Here is a 20,937-nt window from a genome sequence, read left to right as displayed (position 1 = left end):
AGCATTAACACCATAAAATTCACCTAAAAACAACTTTTGCCCAACTTTGTATTTGCACAATCTGAAAAACTCTGGTGACTTTCAAAAATGGTCATTTTTAATTCAATCTTTAATTACTCATGCATGACTCAACCGATCAATCTCATTTTTCACAAGGGAGTTGCTTAATGAGTGTAGAAAACCACCTATGAAATATCTTATCTCAAAATAATTCCGTTCAAAAGTTACAGCAATTTGATTTAGGGGGGGGGAGCTTACTTTTTTTGTTGTTTATATTTCGCTAGGAAAGCTACGCGTTTAGGGTCAAATTTGCGGGGATGATAAAACAAAAATAAATGTTTTAAAAAGGATGTCCTTTTTGCCCCCAACACTACGTGTTTAGAGTCTTATTTTCGCGAGGTGTAGAAAGTGGGCCGTATATTAAAGCAAAATTAATAATGTGTAAAGGTAAAACAGACGACCGATCGACGGGCCCGTGACATAACAATAAAATATCGCTGTACTTGTTTAGGGGTTCATTTTACGGAATACTTACCAAGAGTATCGTTTTGTTTCCAATACTTGTTAAGGGTAGGGTTTCACACGCCAATACTTGTTTAGAGGTGCATTTTTAGAATATGGAAAATACGTGTTTAGAGTGCTTTTCGAGAACCAATGGCCGCGCATGATATCCATTGGTCAATGGAAGTTCCCCCCCCCCCTCCCGGTATGACCATTAAAGAAATATTTGGATTTTTTTCTGTTTTCCTTATTGTCCGTTCAGTGCCGAACAAGGGGACCACCGAACAGGCCATGACCGAGGAGCAGGTTTCTCGGTGCGCTGAAGAACTCAAGTTATTCTATAGAGAACGAATGTGTAAAATAAAGCCTGATCCGCTTGCTTTCGATCTAATCTATGAATTCGAAGAAATTTACACTAACTTAACTCTTCTGAGAAATGAAATGGGGATAACGAAGAAGAAAGGATCACTTGAATACAAGGATCTTCTAACTACAAAGATTAATGGAGTACCTCCTAAACGTCTCCTAGTTGAAGGTGAAGGTGGGGTTGGTAAAACAACGCTATGTTCAAAGATTGCTTGGGACTGGACCAATGGATCGGAAGCGTATAATCACTTCAGTTGGGTACTTGTTGTACCACTGCGCAACGTTATCAAGGGTGAATCAATTGGTGATATCATGAAAAATTATCTTCACAACAATAATAACGTAAGCCCCGAACAGATCGCGAATTACATGAATTCTCATCCTTCGGAGATTCTGATTATACTTGATGGATTTGATGAGTATAATGGGGACCTCTCGACCGATGACACTTCAGGTATTTCTCAGATTCTACGCTTGAAAATGCTTGAGCAGTGCACAGTCCTGGTAACAACGAGGCCATGGAGGGCAGATCAGATCAAATGCAACCAGGAGCTGAGTCGTTGTTATTGCTTTATTGCTGTAGAGGGATTTAGTACTAAAAATGTATCGAAATACATCGGAAAATTCTTTGCAAAGGATAGACAGTCTGGATTAGATCTACAGCAGTTCATACAAGGAAATGACGTCATCAAGGAGAACATGGCCCCGTTCCCAATCTATGTAGCTATGCTTTGCGTCTTGTGGAAAGACATCGGCGTTGAGAAACGAGAAATAATACGCAAACTGAAGACATTCTCACAATTATTTGAACAAATGATAATTTTCTTACGAGACCATTATCTATCAAAATTGAAGCCTAGCAACACTCTGAATGAAGAACAATCGAAAAATGAATTGAAAGCTGCTGAAAAATGCCTCAAGCAGATCGGTTCTGTCGCATTTCAGGGGCTCCTAGAAAAGAAGTTGGTTTTCAAAGTTGATGACTTCAGCTCTTGTAAGGACGCCATGACAACAAGTTGCAGAATAGGGATACTTAGCAAAGAGCAAGAACATGTACCTAGACATAAAAGATCCATTCGTGATTCCCAGGCCGTAACAGCAAGCGTTTTCTTTCCTCATAAACTGTTCCAGGAATACGTGGCAGCTCTCTATCTTGCTTCTGTTTACGAATCTGATCTCCAAAAATACAACGGGTTGACGGAAAGATTGCTGGAAGAAAATCCCCAGGAGTTCCGTTTTCTCCTTTATTTCACTGCTGCTCAGCTAAAGGAAGCAGGATTAGACATTGTAGATAGATTGCATCATTTGTATTCTGGAAATAAAAAATCGAAGAGGAAGAAAACAGATATTGCTTTCCTTGTTGACGTCACTTTCGAAGCATATCACGAAGATGCTGCAAAGAGGGTAGGACAATGGCTAGATGCAGAAGACAGAGCTTTGACGATCAACAAGGCGCTGTCTGCGCATACGGTGTCTGGATACCTGTTCATCAACGAACATCATGGAGTGGTTTGTCAAATATAATCACATTCTCATTTACTTCATAATATTGGTCAAATGTACAAAAAAAAATATTCTGTACTTCCATATTTTGATAGTTCGTGTGCATAATATACTGGTATCAGAGTTGATTACTGCATCCAGTATAAAACCAAGTACCTTTTCTTATATTCGAAAATAATGGTACTACTACTACTACTAATAATAATAACAATAATTATACACATTAAATAGTAAGAAAGAAACAATATGATATGAAAGATCATGCCAATGAATATGATTGGTGATTATGAAAATATCAATTGGGATGATAATAGTAAGGACAGTAATAAAAACAAAACAGAATCAAAATGATAATGATAAAACAAAAGTTTTGTATATTTTTAATATAGCCATTATCGTTTCTGTGACAGTTATAATGATCATTCCTATTGCAAACGTTATTGTTTCTAATAATTATTATCGTTTAAGAGTGGTATTTCTATTTCCTAACGACATTACCATCCAACCGTCACACAACTCATTCAAATATTATAATTTATGTTTTTTGTTAACTGCCAGAAAACACTGGACGTAAGAAAAACAAAGCTTGGCTCGTCGACATCTCTTGTTATAGCCAACGCAGTTTTATCGTCCAGCTCATTGACAACAGTGAAACTTCTGGAAACAAATCTCCACGATAATTTCTATAAATTCATCTTAGACCATATTTCAAAGGTAAGTGTTTCATTCGCAAAACCGGGTTTTGGCAGACGTAACCATGAAAATGTTTTACTTTCAAAGAAGCAGCGAAATAAACTTACACAATTTCCCAACTAAGGAATTAGGAAAGTCATTTAGATTACATGTTATTTTAATCGATCTTGTAATATCTTGTTGATGCGTATAGTCGCATTCTTATGATTAATCACTAACATTCATAATGGAAATGGTGCAGTTGATGATTTTAACAATTTACAAATTTGATTCATTTTATTTGCAAACTTTTTCTTTCTCTTTTTTCTTTTGACTTGCCTTCTAAAGGACGGGACAACGACCAGCAATGTTCAACTGCTATGTACAGATCATAGGCTGATTGGAAAATTACACAACTTTGGCATAAGAATTGAATTGGCATTCCCTATGCTGAAAAAAATGAGTGTATCAACTCTTCAAACTACCTCACCGGTGATAGTTCAAACGTTGGCACATGCCAACCTGAAAGAGTTATCAATTGAGCGTGGAGAGGAAGACACAAGAGGTATACGGTCCTTAAATAGCAATCTGATTGCACTGATTGGAGAACCTGATTTACTTGGGAGACTTTTTTCAGATGCTTTCCCTGAACTCACCTCTCTAGTCTTCATAAAGCTGATGATGGGCAACAAACGCACTGAATCTATTCTTCGAAATCTAAGAAAACACCAGCATTTGAAAACAGTAAGGTAAGGCGTTTTCTCAATTGTATGCATATCAATTTCCTGGACCTTATCTTGCAAAAAAAAAGCGGCGATGAAAAGTATGTATTTCGTCACTTCTTGAATAATAGAGCTCCTGGCGAACTGCGCTTCAGCTTGCACAAACTGGAAAGGGGCCTGTTGCATTAATCTTTTGCTATAAAGTTTCTTGCAAATGAACAAAACCTCCGCAAACATTTTTTTACCAGTGAAAATTCCATATTGAGAAACCTCTGGTAAAAATTGCCAAAATTGATCTTATATGAAACAGACCCGAAGGGTTAGTTCTTCAAAACGATGGGAGCTCAATTGGAAACCTTGTACCTGGAGTGCACATCTTTCGCCAGTTGCCCTGAGTGTTATGAGTACTATATTGTGCTTTGCACATTGCATTTTCTTAGACCCATACTATCCTTAACCCCATATTATTTTTCCTTCGGATTCACACTCTCTTTCTTAACCCTATACTATCTGCTTAGACGGGGTTAACGCCTTAACCCCGGCGATCCTACAGCTCATGAATATTGATGATAAACGTGCAATTTTGACTTCTTTGATTGGCTTTTGCTTAGCCTATATTTCCTTAGCCCATTTTCGTTTCACATTGCAATCCCTAGCACCGCAATTGGTGTGCTAGCACCACAATAAGCCGGCAAACCCTGCTTATTTGCAGGGCCAGATAGTACCGTACTATTTACCGTGCTAGCCCACTTTGCTAAAACGTAGTGTGAAAATGAAGTGCTCTAAGCTTTACCCCAGGAAATTGATGGGGCTAAGCCCCCTCCCCTCCCCTTAACCCTACCAGTTTCCTGGGGTTAAGGGGGAAAAGTATAGTGGGAGAAGCATATAAGAGGGTTTGATAGAAGTAATTGAAAAATCAAACACCTGAGATGATAAGCGAAATAGCATTGTGTCCCATTATGTAATTTTGACCAATAAGTGCAAAAAATCTGTTCAAACTTTACTTTTTGCATAGCCTACGTACCTATGATATCCTAACTATGAAGAGATATCTATAATTGATAAATTCTCGATGCTTTTAGACCTATCCAGAACGCCGTCAATGTCTTTATATATATAACAAAAAAAATGAGAACACATTAACATTAAGACAAAATTAGATTTGGGTCAGCAACGATTCGCTCAATCCAACAAGTACTTAACAGGGAAACCTGGCCTATGATTAGTTTCAAGCTTTACCAATGTAAAAGAGTGCCAACGTTTCATTCTAGTATCATCGATTGTTTTACCGATGACGAACTGGATCCTCTGGCAGAAGAAATAAATTCTGAGAACAGGATGAAAATAACGCTTCAACATAACGAGGTAAATACATTGTAAAAAGTAATTAACAATAATTAACAGTAGCCGATTCCCGAAATGATTGGGGAAATGTGAAAACATGCGATGGACCTGACCCGTGTGGCAGAGAACAATAAAGCAATTAAATTCGGAATGTTATTTAAAACCTAATATCCTCCAAATTGGCAATGTTATGACTCCAAGTCAATGGATGGAGCGATACACATAATATAATGGAGGATTTTTTTATTCGTGTAGAAGGTACTGTGCCATGTTTGTATTATTGATTATGTGACACCTAGATAGATCCTTGTGATTTGATTGGCTCTTTGATATCGTTCATTCAGCCCAATTTGCAATGACGTCATCAACCGTGCAATTTTGGATCCATACGATTTTGTCCATTGCACGCGCGCACCAAGACTGCAGCTGCAGGCGCCAGCATAGCAGTGCGAACGGTATAATGACGCAACAATCAACAAACCAAACTCGCACTGCATGAGCATGTTTTGTATCGAAATTCATAACTTTTATATGAAAAAAATCAATATTTAGGTGTCATATGAAACAAATAATGAATGTTTATGAGTGCAATGGACAGAATTCTTCATTCGGTGAAAGATGAAGATGAAATAATGATCCATTCAACTCGGCTACACGTCGTTGAATTGATCATTTCATCTTTCACCTCATGAAGTATTCTGTCTATTGCACTCCTAAACATTCATTGCTATAGCACATGCGGGGTATCTTCAGAAAAAGGAGCTCTGCGGGTTTTTTTTTAAAGCAATTTGCAGTCGACATTATTATCAAATCTTATTTCTGTCACAGATAAAATAATCTTTCAATTACGTGAACTGAACCAAACATATGGAAGGCAACGTACTTCTGGTTCATATAAATGTTTGACGGGTATAATGTACCCCACCTCGTGTCTACTAAATCCTGTTTTCAGGTTGCAACATTTTTGTTTTTGAATCGCTTTATTGATTTTGGAAATAAAGTGTTTTCATTCTGAGTACTTACCTTTTCATTGAGTAGTTTGACTGTAAAGACATTTGAAACGATAGCTTTATTATTCCGTTTATTTCAACAGGGACAAAGGAGATTGCACGTCAAACGGTTATCAACAGACTTGTTAGATGCACTTTGCAATCGAACGAGTGTTTGTGAGTTGACTCTAACCGGACTAGGGGAGGATGACTTTTGCTTTCCAGACCTTCATGACAAAGAGGTTGATTCAAAAGTAAGTGAAATTCCCCTGTTGCTGAAGATGATCTTCCTTTTCGGGGATGGAGGGGGGCTTTTTAGAAAATATCAACCATGACTAAATGGTTAGTTTATGATTACAGGCCTACATAGAATTCTGACATAAATTATCTGAATGGTGCACTGTAAAAAATTAAGTTCTAATTTAGCTCTTATAGTGACTGCACGACGAGTGCTGATTTTCTAGTTTAAATTTTAACTAGAAAATCATCTTTCGTAGTGCAGTCACTATACAAACACTGTAAGTGCTAAATTAACTTTTCATTTTTTACAGTGTGTAAGATATTTTTGTTATTTTTTTCCATGATTTACATTCATGTCATATATCTCTTTGTTTACATGTTTCATATCTGTAGAGATCATTTTAGAATTAAATCTCCTGATATTCAAAACTAAGGGGGGTGGTAATTATTTTTTTGAGAATGGGTTGAAGCGGACCACCCCCCCCCCCCCCCCCCTCGTTCCGACTTCCCCCTCCAAAGTCTGATCAAGCTGAAATTCTCCGTTGGGGTAATGGGTTTACTCATAAGCCGTGGCCTACGTAATTCAATGAATTTTACATTGAAATGACATTTCAGAGGGGGGGGGGGGCAGAGGACGAAGTATTTATAAAAAAAAAACTAAGCTGTATGTACTTCACCGGAATTATGCAAGTTTTTTTTTATTTTTATGGAACGGGCATATGGTTGAACGTGCCGAATCACAACTGGCAGGCAAAAGTTATTCTCTCGACCCTACCCATTTCTCAATTTTTTAATTTGATATTGCTGATTGACAAAAATGAATGAATATGACTGACAATCTAACACTGATTCTAGGGAGGAAACCTACTGAACTCCCTTTTTAAAAATTGGAAAGATATATCACCACTATGGAACTCTTCTTTTACTGGCAGAAGAATTAGAGCCATTTTACTGACTTAAGTGATTAATTTGTTGTTGTTGTTGTTTTAGCTTACACGCGCGTGTCATTCAGTAGTGAATTTTTGCGCCAGTAATGAATATTTGATCCCGTCAGGTGTAGTCTTCATAATTGCTGATTCATTTTTGAAATGAGCCGGTCGATGTACCCTTTTCTGGTAAGATATGGAATGTCAGACATTTATCCTATCCACTGGTAGCAAACATTCAACCCTCGAATTTCCTCATTTTTTATGAATTATTTTTGTGCCACTTTAACACACGAGTGTATGGGAGATGAATTAGGCCTGTGAACCCTAAAAGCAAGACTATAGCCTATTACAAGGGGAATTCCTTAGTGGATGAAACAGCAGCCCTTACTATTCAGTAGCAAAACATTTTCACTAGTATACATGTTTCAATCATCAAGACTCAAGAGGTCCAAAAACTGAACTTAATGGTTATGTGCAAGGTTACAGAAGAGGTATATCAGGTGACGAATTGTGATTAGTAGTTCTGTGTTTCTATACCGAGACTAGGCTGTGTAGGCTAACATTAGTTAGTCTATGCGTTGCATGTTCTCGTATATCAACGAGCACTGCTGTATTGGTGTTAGGGAAGGTACCTACTAAACTTCCTTTTTCCAAATTGGAAAGATATATTACCAGTATGGAACTATACTTGGAACCAATAAGTGCATGCAGCTGGCGCGGCGGCACAGGTGCCGCCTGGTGCGCTCACGCAGAGGCGATGGTCCCGGCTGCTTTTCACTAAAATTGCAGCTCATTGTAGCGGATCAAAGCAGCCGGAACGGTGTAAATTTGGAGCGGATTTCTTCTTTTTTTTCTCGATTAGAAGAAAATACTATGCTTTGGAGCGGCTTTCTTTGGTCTTTTTCTCACTAATATGAAACGCTACACTGTTAGAAAAAATAAAAGAAGTTCCTGCAGCAGAGTCTCGAGAACACCTGTAATCTTAACGAATTGCGTAATCTTACAGGAAATTGGTATTTGATGTATGGAATCTTACAAATTTCCTTGAATAAAACACCCTTTTCCCCTTTTTAAACAGAGCTGTTCTGTTAAATTGCAGAAAAATTCTTGTTTTATGAATTTACAGAATGATTATTACGCAATTCGGTAAGATTACAGGTGTTCTCGAGACTCTGCTGCAGGAACTTCTTTTATTTTTTCTAACAGTGTATGTCTTGGAACGAAAATTTGAGTGTAAAAATGGGCGGCCGCTCCGCGGCACATACCCACCACGCATTATACTGAGAGCCCCCCCCCCCGAACACGCCATTTACCATCCTTCGGAAAATGTTACAGGAAGCATAGCTTACTCAACTGCCTGATAAACATATAAGTTGCTTTGATTGCTACTGATTGCTACTTTGTCTGCACGCGTCTCCCTTTGCAGCACGTCTGATAATACCTTTGCTGAACCCTCTGCACTCTCCCAATCAACTACTACCCTATCAGAAAAAATTTGCTGAAATATATCAATTTTTGTCAGACAAGTCTCTGATGGTTAGGGCGAGTTGACTCTTACAACTTCGGCCTTTTTGAAATCCATATTGATTTACATTCAAAACGTTATATTCAAGATGCTTGATGATATGACTGTTATTGAGATGTTCCATTATCTTGCAGGATTGAAACGTCGGAGAAACCATATTAGTATTGAAGTTACAACTAATTGAACATTTAAGCTATTTATTCTTGGATCGCAAGTATGCGCGCAAGAAAACCCTTTTTTTCGGTGGGGGGGGGGGGGCAAAATATTAAGGTTGCACAATTTGTTGCCAGTTCGAGATACTCAGGGATCGGATCGTCCGAGCGGGAGAGAGTGTGGGAGGCGAACACCATCTTTAGGTAAAACGAACTATCAAGGTCGCGTTTATGGGCCAGTTAAAAAACATTCTTGGGAATTATAATTCTTGCCCCCATGAATAATAGGCATTTATACAGCGCCATCTATCTAGAAATATTGTATTCCGAGGCGCGTTGTTATTATTATTACCCCGGCTTTAGCTCGAGGTGCCTCTAAGCGCTCATGCATTCAAGGAATTAATCCTGCCGGGTACCCATTTACCTCACCTGATTCGAGTGCAGCACAATGTGGATACATTTCTTGCTGAAGGAAATTACGCCATGGCAGGGATTCGAACCCACGACCTTCTGTTTCAAAGTCAGAATAATTATCCACTAGGCCACAACGCTCCACATCTACGTGAAAAAATTCTCATTTTATGAAGTACTCGCATTCTTATCAATTATTTGCGAATGCTGACTCAAAACATAATAAGTCAGATAAGTAGTAATTATTGCAGGCACATCTCGTTTTTCAAAATGTTCGATTTTTTGGAAAAAAAATACATACAGTTTCAAAAAAAAACTTTCGCACTTCGCGCTCGCATTATAGAATAAAGATTATGATATTATATATTTATGTTGATTTATATAATAAAGCTAAGAAATGAATTATAAGACTACCCCCTTCAAATAAACAAGCAAGAAATCATCTTCGAGCGGCCGATCGGAGAAAAAAAGGCTGAAAATCCCCCCCCCCCCCTGCTTGCGAAGGCTGGTTCCCCCCTGTTATTGATTCTTCTGTTTTTCGGTGCAGATGACTTAATGAATAATAAATAGCGCCCAAGTTGGATCCCATGCAGCTAATACAAGCCTGAATACCTGCATTCATCAGAAAGGAGGAAATACATTGAAAGTAATTAGATAAAAAAGACAATTTACAAGAGAGTTGCCACAAGTTGTTTCCATTTATCTAATTTATTTCAATGAATAGAAAGTGTAATATAGTATAACATACATTTACTATGAATATTCAAAATTCAATTGGAGACAGCACCCAAAAAACTGCGCTTTTAGCAGCCTTTTTTATTTCCGAACTGCTTATATGATAATCTTGATGCAAATGTTCTTTATCTTATTGCGCATTTTTATATATATACAAAGAGAACAATGGTAGGCGTAGCTTAAATCAAGGTTCTCCAGAGCTATCTACCCTTTGGAAAAATTAGTGATGCCGAAAAAATGTCTCTGCCGGGAATCGAACCCAGGCCCCCAGCTTTGAACGCCGGTGCCTTAATCACTAGAACACAGAGACGGGTTAATGGTTAGGGCAAGCCAGATCCGATTGACCGTCAGATAGACAGATTTTCGACACTATACCAATTATATTTTCCTTTGTCGAGTGAAGGTGAGTTTTGAACAATGACAAGCCGCCATGCTTGATGTAGAGTGTTTTATCCATGGTTCACTTACTCATTACACGTTTTTATTTCTATAGATCCACACAGTAGAGGTCTACAATTTGGATCTTGCGAATCGGCAATCAGAATCATGTTGTCTTGGAAGAGTTCTATCTCTCCTCCCTCGCCTTACAGACCTGACGATCAACTACTGTAACTTCCATGATGATTTCTACAGAGAGATCGCTGCTCGTGCTTGTTCATCCCAGGTAGGATATAGAATGATATATTTGGTTTTCAATCAGAAAGGAATATTTATGAGCCTTGAAGTAATGAAAAAAAAATAATATCGGGCTTATTTTTCAAAAAAAGAAGGAAATTAGGATTTCTCCGTAGTTTTAATCTCTAATGTAATAAATTGTTTCAACTTGTTTCTGGAGAGGCGGTGATGTTTCTTAGAACAAGATATTTATCAAGGACTCGAAATGTTTACATCTAAAAATCCTAGTTCAGCTGAAAACCATACCAGAAATCGGTAGAAGAAATTTACGATACAAAAATACAATAAAAGTATAATATTTTTGTTGTATTCGAATAGAAGTACCTGATTATTGCAAAGATTCATTGCATAAGCATCAGCAAAAAAGTGAGCATATATCTGAACCTCTGTAAATAGGACGTTGTGTAAAGGAGGTTATGGCATTATGTAATGATGTGGGACATACTAAGATGTGATTGGGAGACTGCATGTATTTAGCCCATGGGTCACCCCTTGTACGGCACCATTTGGTAAAAGCAATAGCACCTATGCCTGCCAGGATTTTGTGTTACAAAGTGTGCAGTTATCTGCCTGCAAATATTGGACGACACGAACATTTTAGCAGCCTCTTTCATTTTCGAACTGCTCATATGATTACCTTGATTTAATGTTCATACAAATTTTGTTTATTTGATTGCGTATAATATAAAGACGTATTGAAAATAAACGAAATTATCTGAAATGAAACATTAAAAATACTAAAATCTAAATGTTGATAATTGTTTGTGCGTTAATCAATATTAATCTTGTAAGGATTAGATTATAATAGACTAGTGGAGTTTTAATATAACGGTCGGAATGGATTATATGTTTCAATACAAAAATCAATATCATGATTCTGTAATTATGACATAAAACATATGAGAAATATTTGTTCAAACTATTCATCACCTAACTATTCGAAATAAAAAAAAAATCTGTTTTCGAATTAAGGTAAGATCAATGATTATCGGTGAGATGTATGTCATATGCACTCCAAGGGATAATTTCTATAAATTCATCTTAGACCATATTTCAAAGGTAAGTGTTTCATTCGCACAACCGGGTTTTCGCAGACGTAACCATGGAAATGTTTTACTTTCAAAAAAGCAGCGAAATAAACTTACACAATTCTCTTACTTAGGAATTAGGAAAGTCATTTAGATTACATCTTATTTTAATCGATCTTGTAATATCTTGTTGATGCGTATAGTCGCATTCTTATGATTAATCACTACATTCATAATGGAAATGGTACAGTTGATGATTTTAACAATTTACAAATTTGATTCATTTTATTTGCAAACTTTTTCTGTCTTTTTTTCTTTTGACTTGCCTTCTCAAGGACGGGACAACGACCAGCAATGTTCAACTGCTATGTACAGATCATAGGCTGATTGGAAAATTACACAACTTTGGCACAAGAATTGAATTAGTATTCCCTATGCTGAAAAAAATGAGTGTATCAACTCTTCAAACTACCTCACCGGTGATAGTTCAAACATTGGCACATGCCAACCTGAAAGAGTTATCAATTGAGCGTGGAGAGGAAGACACAAGAGGTATACGGTCCTTAAATAGCAATCTGATTGCACTGATTGGAGAACCTGATTTACTTGGGAGACTTTTTTCAGATGCTTTCCCTGAACTCACCTCTCTAGTCTTCATAAAGCTGATGATGGGCAACAAACGCACTGAATCTATTCTTCGAAATCTAAGAAAACACCAGCATTTGAAAACAGTAGGGTAAGGCGTACTCTCAATTGTATGCATACCAATTTCCTGGGCCTTATCTTGCAAAAAAAAAAGCGGCGATGAAAAGCATGTATTTCGTCACTTCTTGAATAATAGAGCTCCTGGCGAACTGCGCTTCAGCTTGCACAAACTGGAAAGGGGCCTGTTGCATTAATCTTTTGCTATAAAGTTTCTTGCAAATGAACAAAACCTCCAGAAACATTTTTTTTACCAGTGAAAATTCCATATTGAGAAACCTCTGGTAAAAATTGCCAAAATTGATCTTATATGAAACAGACCCGAAGGGTTAGTTCTTCAAAACGATGGGAGCTCAATTGGAAACCTTGTACCTGGAGTGCACATCTTTCGCCAGTTGCCCTGAGTGTTATGAGTACTATATTGTGCTTTGCACATTGCATTTTCTTAGACCCATACTATCCTTAACCCCATATTATTTTTCCTTCGGATTCACACTCTCTTTCTTAACCCTATACTATCTGCTTAGACGGGGTTAACGCCTTAACCCCGGCGATCCTACAGCTCATGAATATTGATGATAAACGTGCAATTTTGACTTCTTTGATTGGCTTTTGCTTAGCCTATATTTCCTTAGCCCATTTTCGTTTCACATTGCAATCCCTAGCACCGCAATTGGTGTGCTAGCACCACAATAAGCCGGCAAACCCTGCTTATTTGCAGGGCCAGATAGTATACCGTACTATTTACCGTGCTAGCCCACTTTGCTAAAACGTAGTGTGAAAATGAAGTGCTCTAAGCTTTACCCCAGGAAATTGATGGGGCTAAGCCCCCTCCCCTCCCCTTAACCCTACCAGTTTCCTGGGGTTAAGGGGGAAAAGTATAGTGGGAGAAGCATATAAGAGGGTTTGATAGAAGTAATTGAAAAATCAAACACCTGAGATGATAAGCGAAATAGCATTGTGTCCCATTATGTAATTTTGACCAATAAGTGCAAAAAAATCTGTTCAAACTTTACTTTTTGCATAGCCTACGTACCTATGATATCCTAACTATCAAGAGATATCAATAATTGATAAATTCTCGATGCTTTTAGACCTATCCAGAACGGCATCAATGTCTTTATATATATAAAAAAAAAAATGAGAACACATTAACATTAAGACAAAATTAGATTTGGGTCAGCAACGATTCGCTCAATCCAACAAGTACTTAACGGGGAAACCTGGCCTATGATTAGTTTCAAGCTTTACCAATGTAATAGAGTGCCAACGTTTCATTCTAGTATCATCGATTGTTTTACCGATGACGAACTGGATCCTCTGGCAGAAGAAATAAATGCTGAGAACAGGATGAAAATAACGCTTCAACATAACAAGGTAAATACATTGAAAAAGTAATTAACAATAATTAACAGTAGCCGATTCCCCGAAATGATTAGGGAAATGTGAAAACATGCGATGGACCTGACCCGTGTGGCAGAGAACAATAAAGCAATTAAATTCGGAATGTTATTTAAAACCTAATATCCTCCAAATTGGCAATGTTATGACTCCAAGTCAATGGATGGAGCGATACACATAATATAATGGAGGATTTTTTTATTCGTGTAGAAGGTACTGTGCCATGTTTGTATTATTGATTATGTGACACCTAGGTAGATCCTTGTGATTTGATTGGCTCTTTGATTTCGTTCATTCAGTCCAGTTTGCAATGACGTCATCAACCGTGCAATTTTGGATCCATACGATTTTGTCCATTGCACGCGCGCACCAAGACTGCAGCTGCAGGCGCCAGCATAGCAGTGCGAACGGTATAATGACGCAACAACCAACAAACCAAACTCGCACTGCATGAGCATGTTTTGTATCGAAATTCATCACTTTTATATGAAAAAAAATCAATATTTAGGTGTCATATAAAATAAATAATGAATGTTTATGAGTGCAATGGACAGAATACTTCATTCGGTGAAAGATGAAATAATGATCCATTCAACTCGGCTACACCTCGTTGAATTGATCATTTCATCTTTGACCTCATGAAGTATTTAGTCTATTGCACTCATAAACATTCATTACTAATATACAATTGTATAGCACATGCGGGGTATCTTCAGAAAAAAGGAGCTCTGTGTTTTTTTTTATAAAGCAATTTGCAGTCGGCATTATCAAATCTTATTTCCGTCACAGATAAAATAATCTTGCAATGGCGTGAACTGAACCAAACATATGGAAGGCAACGTACTTCTGGTTAATATAAATGTTTGACGGGTATAATGTACCCCATCTCGTGTCTATTAAATCCTGTTTTCAGGTTGCCACATTTTTGTTTTTGAATCGCTTTATTGATTTTGGAAATAACTTGTTTTCATTCTGAGTACATTCTGTATATTTCAACAGGGACAAAGGAGATTGGTTGTCAAGTTGTCAAAAGACCTGTTAGATGCAATTTGCAATCGAACGAGTGTTTGTGAGTTGACTCTAACCGGACTGGAGGAAGATGACTTGTGCTTTCCAGACCTTCATGGCAGAGAGGTAGATTCAAAAGTAAGTGAAATGCCCGTGTTGCTGAAAATGATCTGCCTTTTCGGGGATGGAGGGGGGGATGCTTTTAAAAAAATATCAACTATGTCTAAATGGTTAGTTTATGATTATAGGCCTACATAGAACTCTGACATAAATTATATTAAAGGTGCACTGTAAAAAAAAATGAAGGGCTAATTTAGCACTTATAGTGCTTGTATAGTGACTGCTCGACGAGTGCTGATTTTCTAGTTTAAATTTTAACTAGAAAATCATCTCTCGTAGTGCAGTCACTATACAAACATTGTAAGTGCTAAATTAGCACTTCATTTTTTAAAGAGTGTAAAATATGTTTGCTATTTTGTTTTTATTATTTACATTCATGTCATATATCTCTTTGTTTACATGTTTCATCGAACACATCTGTAGAGATCATTTTACATTTATATCTCCTGATATCCAAAACTAAGGAGGGGGGGGTAATTATTTTTTGAGAATGGGTAGAAGCGGACCACCCCCCCCCTCCCTCCCACTTCCCCCTCCAAAGTCTGATCAAGCTGCAATTCTCCGTTGGGGTAATGGGTTTACTCATAAGCCGTGGCCTACTTAATTGAATGAATTTTACATTGAAATGACATTTCAAAGGGGGGGGGGGGGGTGCGAGGTATTTAAAAAAAAAATAACCTGTATGTACTTCGCCGGAATTATACAAGTTTTTCATCTTTATGGAACGGGCATACGGTTGAACGTGCCTACTCACAACTGGCACGCAAAAGATATTCATTCAACCCAACCCATACTGTAAAAAATTAAGTGCTCATTAAGCACTTATAGTGCTTGAATAGTGGCTGCACAACTAGTGTTGATTTTCAGATTCAAATTCAAACTAGAAAATCAACACTCGTATAGTGCAGTCACTATACAAGCACCATGGGTGCTAAATTAGCACTTGATTTTTTACAGTGCATTGCTCAATTTTTTAATTTGATATTGCTGATTGACAAAAATGAATGAATATGACTGAAAATCTAACACTGATTCTAGGGAGGGTACCTACCGAACTTCCTATATCAAAATTGGAAAGATATATAACCACTACGGAACTATACTTTTACTGGCGGAAGAAATAGGGCCATTTTACTGACTTAAGTGATGAATTTGTTGTTTTCTCTGACGGTTAGGGCGAGTTGACTCTTACAACTTCGGCCTTTTTGAAATCCATATTGATTTACATTCAGAAAGTTATATTCAAGATGCTTGATGATATGACTGTTAATGAGATGTTCCGTTATCTTGCAGGATTGAAACGTCGGGGAAACCATATTAGTATTGAAATTACAACTAATTGAACATTTGAGCTATTTATTTTAGGATCGCAAGTTCGGTGGGGGGGGGGCAAAATATTAAGGTTGCACAATTTTGTGTCCCAGTACGAGACACTCAGCGAGGGATCGAATCGTCCGAGCGGGCGAGAGTGTGGGAGGAGAACACCATCTTCAGGTAAAACGAACTATCAATGTCGTGTTTATGGGCCAGTTAACATTCTTGCCGCCATGGACTATATCTACGTGAAAACATACTCATTTTATGAAGTACGCGCATTCTTATCAATTATTTTTACTGTTATGCGAGTACTGACTCAAAACATAATAAGTCACATTTTCTCAGGCAATTTTTTTTAAACATTTTTTTTCTACACTTTTCAAGGGGTATCCATTTGCCAATAAGGGGGGGGGGGGATACATTTTTATGTCCAAATTATTCCCCTTCATCCTGTTTAATACACTTTTCTTTCGCTGTTTGTTTTTATCTTTTTTCACCTCATCCTTTCCTTTTTTTCATTATTTTCCTTATTCTGATATCTTTTTCACCTTTCTGCTCCACCAGGGGGCCTTTGCCGTTTCACCATTGCTATAAAGATTAGGTAGATATGATCGAAATTTTTAATGCCATTTGAATGACCTGTAGATGGCTAAACTGGCACGCGACATATATATTTACATTTAAATTTTCATAAGCTTTAATTTGATATCGAACGTGATATGTTTATTATGTAAAATAGAAAAATCATAATAGAGAAAAATGCAAAAAAAAAAGATGCACATGGCTTATGACGTCAATGAAAACAAACAAAAATTCCCAAGGATGCTCAGGTGGCACTTTTCGGATTAAAGAAGACACCCTATACCACAATTTCGAGCAAAAAAAATTGCACATATTCCCAACTTGACTGGCATGTTGCAGTTTTACTTATCATCATCAACATCATCATAATGGGTAGAGGCGCTATAAACAAAAAGTACCATAGCGCGTACAAAAGTTAGTAACAATTTAGTATTTGCAATGATTACTACAATATTCAAGATAAAAAGGAAAATATTAGTTATTGAGGAAAAGGTATTCTTAAGGGATGATTTGAAGCCAAGAACACTGGAAACATTTCTTATTGAAAGAGGGATAGCATTCCAAGTCTTGGCAGCTGCTACCGCAAAACGTTTTCCGGCAGAGGAGAGTTTTGACAAGGGAATGCAAAGTCTGCATGTGTCAGTGATTGAACGAAGATTACGAGAGGGTGTGTATAATTTGATGGTATTATTAAGATATTCAGGCGCTAATTTATTTAGAGTTTTGTATACATATAAACCGAATGCGTTGGAATAGAGGTAACCAGTGGAGTTCCTTAAGTAGGGGTGTAGTATGAGTTCGGAATCCAAAGCCAAAAATTAAACGAGCGGCACGATTCTGTATAACCTCAAGTTTTCTTCTATCTCTAGCTGACAAAACAGTATATGAACTATTACAGCAATCTAACCGAGAAAGGATAAGTGCTCGCACAGCATGGTGACATGTCTTAAGATCAATTAATCTACGAATCCTCCACAAATTGCTGAGATGATAATTACAATTACGGACAACCTGATTTACTTGAGCAGACAGTGTGAACATGTTATCAATGCATACTCCAAGAACAATAGTTTTAGTGGAGATGGGGATTCATTGACCATTAACATCAAGCTGGATATGTGATATTGATTGAAGATGGCGGGCAGAAGAACAAAGAGCTATGAATTCAGTTTTGCTATTATTCAGCTGGAGATAATTAGATGACATCCACCTACTAATTTCTGAAATACAAAGATAGGTTTTCTCAAGTGTTTCATTTATATTTTCAAAAGAGCGCGGGTCAAAGGAACAATACAGATGTATATCGTCTGCATAACAAATATACTGTAGACCATGTTTATTAATAATGTCAGAAATTGGAGTGATATACAAACTAAACAGAATCGGCCCGAGAACTGACCCTTGGGGTACCCCAAACTCAGTTACCCACGGGTCAGACAACTCCCGGCTATGCTTACTCTAGACGACAAACCAGTCAGGTAAGACTTAAACCATTTAAGAGCTAGACCAGATATGTGAAATTGAGATTTTAAGCGATTCAGTAGTATGGTATGATCCACGGTGTCAAAAGCTGCACTTAGGTCCAATGAGACTAGGAAAACACACTTATGCTGATCGAAATATGACAGAACGTTATTCTACAATTTCAAAAGGGCTGTCTCAGTGCTGAAATAGGATCTATATGCTGACTGCATTAGATCGTATAAGCCATTATCATTTACGTGTTCCGTTATTTGAATTGATACTACCTATTCTATCACTTTAGCAATATGTGAAATATTACTAACAGGCCTATAATTACATAATGTGTCTTTATTCAGATTGTTTCTCTTGATTATTGGTGTAACTATAGCCTGATGAACACAATCTGGAAATGTACCCGATGATAATGAGCTGTTTACAATAGAGGTCAGAATAGGAATATTGCAATTGACAGTTTTTTTTCAAAAGCCAAGTAGGTTGAGAATCTGATAAAGAAGTGGCATTCGACATATTGCTCACAATGCGTTTGATATTATCCTCACTGACAACCTCAAAACAATTCAACATACTTTCATGAAAAGAACTGACCTGATTATCTACACTTCCAGGCTCAGGTCTAAGTACGTCATAATGAGTGCAGAGCCTATAACCTGTGATAAGCCTGATACAATCGAATTCTATTCTTAAAATAAATGTCTCCATTTTCAAGATTTTTGCTCTAGATATCTGATTTGGATTATAATAAGAATATAGTCTGTCTTATTTCCGGGAACGTCAATTATATTACCCTTAAAAGAGTAATATTGCCTTCGGCTTAAGATAATGTCTTGAGGAAATTATTACCCATCTTACTACCCCACCTTTCGGGACTATTTATGAAGTGAAAAAGTTTTACACACCAGTTCTGATTTTCAAAAAAAAAAAAAATCAATTCCGTCTAAAATATGAATAAAACCGTTAGAAATAATCAGTATGCTTTGTATTAACTGTAAAAACTGGGGACATTTCAATTGCTCTGGCATGTCATTACCGTTTTTCAGATCAAACACTGTCTGGAAATGTGTTTGTTGCCTGTGGAAACAGCTACCATTTCATGAAAGTTCGTATCAATCTGTGTTAATAAGCTTGAATAATTCTGATTTAGATCAGACAGACTTAAATCTAATAGACAATACAGTGAACACATCAGCCCATGAGATTGAGTCGGAACGCGAATCACTTATATTTCCAAATAGAAAGGGACTTAAAGTTACCCATTTAAACATTAGAAGTCTTCGCAATAAAATGGTTGATATACGACGTCTTCTTAAACGCTGTCCATATCATCTAATGTCATTATCTGAAACCTGGTTAGATGAGACTATTGGCAACAATGAATGCTATATTGAAGGTAAATTTTTGGAGAGAAAAGACAGAGGTTGTTTAGGAGGCGGAGTTTGCTGTTATATTCAAGGGGACATCCCGATAGACCGCGGGTCCGATAGTCCGCGGGTCCGCTAGACCGCGGGTCCTAAAGACCGCGGGTTCGATAGTCCGCAGTGCGTGTAAAATTATGATCAGATATATCAAATGTCATCGAGAGGTCCAAAGGTCAAATGATACGAGACCATGGGGTTCTATCAGGTGCGGATCCATAGGGGGGAAACTGCCTAACCCATCCCCCCTGCTCAAAAAAAGAGGGGAGAGGGGAAAGGAGAGAATAAAAAGAGAGAGGAAGATGGGAAAAGAAGACAAAAGAAAAGAGAGTAAGAGGGGGAAAGGAAAGACAAAGAAAAAGGGAGAAGAACGGGGGAAAGAAGAGAAAAAGAGAGGAGGGAAAAGGAAGAGAAGAAAAGAAAGCTAGGAGAAATGAAAAGGAGGAAAAAGAAGAAGAAAAAAAAGAGGAAGGAAGAGAAGAATATTTAAATGGAGAGGAAGATGGGAAGAAAGATAAAAAAAGAGAGATGGAAGAAAAGGGGAAAAGAAGGTAATAAAAAGAGAGAGAGTGGAAGGGGGAGGGAGAGAAGAAAAAAATAAAAGAGAAAAAAGGGGAAAGGAAAGAAAAAGAAAGAGGGATAAGAAATGGGGGAAAGAGAAAAAAAGAGGAAGAGGGAAAAGAAAGAAAATAAAACAAAGAAAAAGAAAAAAATAGGAAGAGAATAATATTAAGAAGAGAGAAAAATGGAAAGAAAGATAAGAAAATGAGAGTTGGAAATGAATGTCGAATGTCCCATTAGGGGATTTGAAATCTCATCTTTTTAGGTTGGAATATCAAAAATTGTTCAGTTTGATCGTTGAAATATGTATCGTCTTGATGACTAACTTTTCGACCAGTCCATAATATTTAACATTTCTGCTCGCGCTTTGCGCTCACCATGCTCACGGTAATTATGTAGTTACATACGCGTCCTGTTCAGACTCTCAAACATTGCCCAGAATGTTAAATTTTCAGGACAATATACATGAAATTTAATTTTTAGCTTGCATATGGCTTACGAGATTATAACACATTTATGTTGCTTATAAAGTAAATCTAGGAAATGACTGTTAGGAC

General features: G+C 37.3%; 1 protein-coding gene across 1 annotated transcript in view; it reads left to right on the top strand.

Moving 5' to 3' along the window:
* The window catches only part of LOC121421199, a 34,743-nt gene extending 18,377 nt beyond the window's left edge, over positions 1 to 16,366 (top strand). The window contains exons 6-15 of the mRNA XM_041615862.1: positions 764 to 2,376; positions 2,929 to 3,084; positions 3,391 to 3,791; positions 5,036 to 5,129; positions 6,202 to 6,351; positions 10,583 to 10,753; positions 12,128 to 12,528; positions 13,778 to 13,871; positions 14,895 to 15,041; positions 16,256 to 16,366. Of these exons, the coding sequence (XP_041471796.1) occupies positions 764 to 2,376; positions 2,929 to 3,084; positions 3,391 to 3,791; positions 5,036 to 5,129; positions 6,202 to 6,351; positions 10,583 to 10,753; positions 12,128 to 12,528; positions 13,778 to 13,871; positions 14,895 to 15,041; positions 16,256 to 16,366 (3,338 nt within the window). The remainder of the gene's footprint in view (positions 1 to 763; positions 2,377 to 2,928; positions 3,085 to 3,390; positions 3,792 to 5,035; positions 5,130 to 6,201; positions 6,352 to 10,582; positions 10,754 to 12,127; positions 12,529 to 13,777; positions 13,872 to 14,894; positions 15,042 to 16,255) is intronic.
* Positions 16,367 to 20,937: the final 4,571 nt, after the last annotated feature.

The sequence above is a fragment of the Lytechinus variegatus genome, chromosome 9 (assembly GCF_018143015.1).
Source record: "Lytechinus variegatus isolate NC3 chromosome 9, Lvar_3.0, whole genome shotgun sequence".
Classification (NCBI taxonomy): Eukaryota; Metazoa; Echinodermata; class Echinoidea; order Temnopleuroida; family Toxopneustidae; genus Lytechinus; species Lytechinus variegatus.
The sequence above is the reverse complement of the archived record's forward strand: the minus strand, read 5'-3'. Positions and strand labels throughout refer to the sequence as shown.